Source organism: Ursus americanus, chromosome 9, assembly GCF_024610735.1.
Source record: "Ursus americanus isolate L20-20 chromosome 9, mUrsAme1.1.p, whole genome shotgun sequence".
In the NCBI taxonomy this organism is placed as follows: Eukaryota; Metazoa; Chordata; class Mammalia; order Carnivora; family Ursidae; genus Ursus; species Ursus americanus.
Window position 1 is genome coordinate 80,675,192 of NC_142135.1, and position 4,520 is coordinate 80,679,711.

At 39.6% G+C, this 4,520-nt stretch overlaps 1 protein-coding gene across 1 annotated transcript; it reads right to left on the bottom strand.

The window, feature by feature from the left end:
* Positions 1-552: 552 nt before the first annotated feature.
* On the bottom strand, positions 553-2,771 carry LOC148109503 (olfactory receptor 11H6-like). The gene is made up of 2 exons (XM_087864437.1): positions 2,636-2,771; positions 553-1,049 (listed from the first exon to the last, which is right to left on the bottom strand). Exons 1-2 carry the CDS (start codon positions 2,769-2,771, stop codon positions 553-555), a joined length of 633 nt encoding a protein of 210 aa, XP_087720563.1.
* Between the last annotated feature and the right edge of the window lie 1,749 nt (positions 2,772-4,520).

The following is a 4,520-nucleotide window of genomic DNA, read 5'->3' on the forward strand; positions in this document are numbered from 1 at the left end:
TGGGGTAGGGAGAGAGAGGCATGAGGAGGGGGAGAGAATGAATGGGAGTAAAAGGAAGAAATGACCTGGTCAAATATTCATGAATACACGGTAACTGGATTTCCTCCTAGTGGTCTTTATTAGAAGATAGAAAATGGAATGTTAGTAGGATATACGTTATCATTCTAGTTTTCTCATGGTAAATGAGCCTGGAGTTTATGTTTTATGAAATAGAACGCACAACAAAATATTAATATTTTCTTTGTACATATTGGAATATAAAAAGGAGATATGTCATGACCAAAATAGCTCTCTTTTTGTAAGTGATAAGAGTTCTTGTATCATTGGAGACTTCATCTATTATATCTGGGCCAGGTAACATCCTCGTGCAACAAGAGAGAACCGGGGAGGTATGTTGGCACCTCAGACATAGTTTCACTTGTGTCTTACAGTTACCTGTATCCTTGAATTTTTAGAAAAGTGTGTAACTTAGTAAGATCTCTGATTGTTGTGTCTTTGGTATGGCCGTCAGACCCTTTATTTTATCTCAGTCATATAAACTGTATCATCTTTTTAAATATATGTGATAAAGTAGATAGGGATTGGATAGCAGAGGAAAGCTGTGACCCAGCACAGGGCCACCAGCTTCATGCAGAGATGGCTGTTCATGATGATAGGATAATGGAGAGGCTGGCAGATGGCCAAGTACCTATCAAAAGCCATGAGGGGCAGTAAGAGGGTCTCCGTGGTGCCCATGGAGAATAAGAAGTAGAACTGGAAGAAGCAAGCTGTGAAAGAGGTGGTTTTGGTCTCAGACAGGAAGTTCTTTAACATATTGGGAATAGTCGTGTTGATGTAACAGATCTCCAGGAGTGAGAAGTTGGCCAGCAGAATGTACATGGGGGTGTGAAGCCTGCAATCCAGCTTCACTGCACAGACAATGGCCCCGTTCCCCATCAGAAAGGACAGAAAGAATAGCATAAAGAGGAGGACCTGAACCTCCCTGGAGCATGGAAATCTCAGGAGTAGGAATTCAGTCACTGTGCTGACTCCTGACAATTCATGGCTTCCTAAGGGATGGGGAAGAAAAGTGACAATGACAAAGATGGCCTTAATCTACCATCCTCAGGATTATTTCCTTTTTGGAGATCCCTAACTCCCTCAGATTCTATTATTCCATTAAATAAATAACTATACTGCTGAAGTCTATGACCTTTGGAGAGTGGTTGGTATGATCAGACTGTGAATCTTTGTATTCTCGTGTTTCTCTTTCAGAATTTTCTCACAGTAAAAGACAGGATGTTATGTGATAAGCAGCATGGAAAAGGTTAATGGCAGTACTCACGAATGTAAGTAGGTATAAAAATCATGTATTTGTATCTATAGATTAAGAGATATAGACCCTTGATATTGGACACAGAATTTCAATTACTTAGATCTTTGGAATTAGAGACACAAATGTTAGGCATCAGAAAGGAAGAAAGGTAATGACACACTGAAATCTTTATGCATTTCACTGTTAATCTGGATCGGTGTTGAATTGTAAGTGTTGGTGTCTTAAGGTCATCTGACAACTAAGACAAAAAGCATCAAACATACCATCCATTCTTCAGTATTCATCATGGTTTGTTAATAAAAATTTGAACTCCCAGACACCTACATAATAGGTTTCATATCAGTTCCATCTTCTACCTGTTGAATTAAAATACTTCTGTAAAACGTGGGTCTAGGTTACATCTCTACTAATAGGTAGAAAAACTGAGCAATGTATCTAGTGTATTATTTAAGGATTTTTGAGGGCTTTGCCTGAAGTGTCACAAAGTGTCTTAGAAAGGCCTCTAATCTTCTGGCTTATGGATAGAGGCAGAGACTCCCAAATGTCAGATAGTGCCAAGCAGAGGCCTCTGGAAACCAAGAACAGTGGTGGCAGCCATAAACTTTCCCACTGGACAAAGATTCCCTGTCTACTTCCTCACCCCTCTGTCACCCTCATCCTACTCTAGGTGTGGAAGGTTGGCGTTGTTTCGGGCAGTTGAAGGAGAATCTTTGTGGAAACTTCCTTCTCTGAGTTAGACTTAGATGTTGTGTGATTTCCATGGTGAGAAAAGCAAAACAAAGCCTATGAAATTGCCTACAGTTCTGTTGTTAGTCGTCTGGTCTTAACTTATTAATTTATTTTTGGGGCCACTCCATTAGTGAGGGACAGTCATCATTTGGGCCTAAATGACCCAACTGACATGACTGAGTGATGATACTTATTCAGAAAAATACAAGCACAGAATACAGATCCAGACACTTTCAAAAAAAAGTCTAGTTAAGAATATTTATTAATGTAATCGTTATAAAATGCATTACTTTCCAGATTGCATAATGCCAGAGCTTGGAGGATGATCTTGATGATTGCAATTAGTGACACAAGAGTTCAGAATAATTCAGAATTTTCTACACCACACTTCTCCGTAAGGCTCCTCTTGGATCTGTGACTAGATCATGTTTGGCAAAACCAAGCTGTGAGCAATTCCTCCATAGAAGGAATTCAGAGAAACCAAGAAGTGAAAGAAACCATGAGGAAAGAGGTGTAAAAGGAGGAAGTATTTGTTGGTTAATATGTATGAGGTTTGCAAGGGCTTTGTAAGCCATGTGGGAGTGAACCCACCACCCAGCAGTGCTTGGTCAGGTTGTTCTCCCTCCTCACGATGCCTGATCATCTGCTCTGTGGCAGAGCCACACTCCGCTAAAATCGGAGCTGAAGTTTTATCTGGCCTGCTCCTCAGAGCCGCTTCATCAGTCATTTCCAGACGTCACTTCACTAACATGCTATTTCCCCCAAAGACCTTGTTCTGACGGATGCACCTCCTGGTTAATAAGGATGGACGTTCCATACTTCCTCATCCTCATCTCTCTCATTTCCTGACTGCCAGCCCTTCAGTTGTAAAGATTAATCTCCTCACATTCTTCATGGAAGGTGAGGTGCTATTATTTCCACAAACACATAGAGAAAGGCAGATCTAAAAGGCACACCTAAGAGCTATCCTATGCTTGCATGTTTTCTGAACCTACCTCCTTAAAGATCTGGCAGGTCTGACTTGCAATCTCCTGTTTTCACTGCAGCAGAAGGTAAGCATGATGGAGGGCATGGCCTCCTTGGCAGAGAGCAGCCCAGAGAGGGTGCTTACATTGCTGGACACATGATACTAATTTAGAGAGAAACTGGCACATTTGCTGCACAACAGAGACCTATCTATGTTTCTCTGAAATCTGTGTCCCATTCCTCCTAAGGGATAAATCTCCTATGAATTCCAAAAGTGAGAATTTATGAGAGAAGATTGTCAGTTATATCCTCAGGATATGTTCCCTCTGGAACCCCTTGATTGGCCTTTGGGACTCCGTTTCCCCCATGGTGATCAGATACTCTCACGCTATTCTTAGAACAGATGCTTATTTTGTTGTACAGACAGGTTACTCTTATGAAGGTGCAATCTCTATAGCATCACCAGCGTAGCTGGAATACAGGCTTTTTGTTTATCTTCTTATTCCTTTATATTCAACTTTATTCATTTTTTGAGTTTTGAAGTCTTAACTGTCAATATCATAGTTATGACATCAGAGTTTTTATTCTCATTCCTGTTGGCTCACTCCATGGTTTGAAAAAGGTTATTCCCTTTCTCTGGTAACAGGCTCTCTTAAGTCAGGTCTGTGTTTCTAGTAGTACACTGATAAGTAAATTCCATTTCATGCTGGACAGGTCTCAGAAGCAGAGACCACGGGGTATGTGATGAAATGTCAAAGTTCTAGAAGGTACCTCCCATTCTAGTCCTCTATTTTATTTCCAACTATTTTTAGCAGATGTGCCAAAAAGCTGCTATGAATGCTGAAATTTTCGTGGCTTCTTTTAAGCAAGACATTGTTAAGAGAAGTGTCTGAAACTTTGGGTCCCCTTTGTTTTCTTTCTTTCTTTTTAGGTGTTGTTGACATAATACATTATTTTAGTTTCAGGTGTAGAACACAATGATTTGACACTTTTATATATTGCAAAATGATCACTACAATAAGTCTAATTAACATCCATCACCATACAGAATTACAAAATATTTTTCTCATGGTAAGAACTTTTAAGATCTACGCTCTTACTTAGCAGTTTCCAAATATGCAATACTGTATTATTAACAATAGTCACCATGCTGCACATTACATCCCCAGGACTTATTTATTATATAACTGGAAATTTGTACCTTTTGACCCCCCCTTCATCTATTTCACCAACCCCTATCCCTCACCTCTGGCAACCATCAGTCTTCTTTATCTATGAGCTTGGTTTTAGGATTTTTGTTTTGTTTTGATTTGATTTTAGACTCCACATATAAGTGAGGTTATAGGGTATTTATCTTTCTCAGTCTGATTCATTTTACTTAGCATAATGCCCTCCAGTTTCATCCATGTTGTTGCAAATGGCAAGATTTCCATCTTTTTTATGGCTGAATAATATTCCACTACTATATACACACTACATTTTCTTTATCCTTTCATCCACTGATAGACAT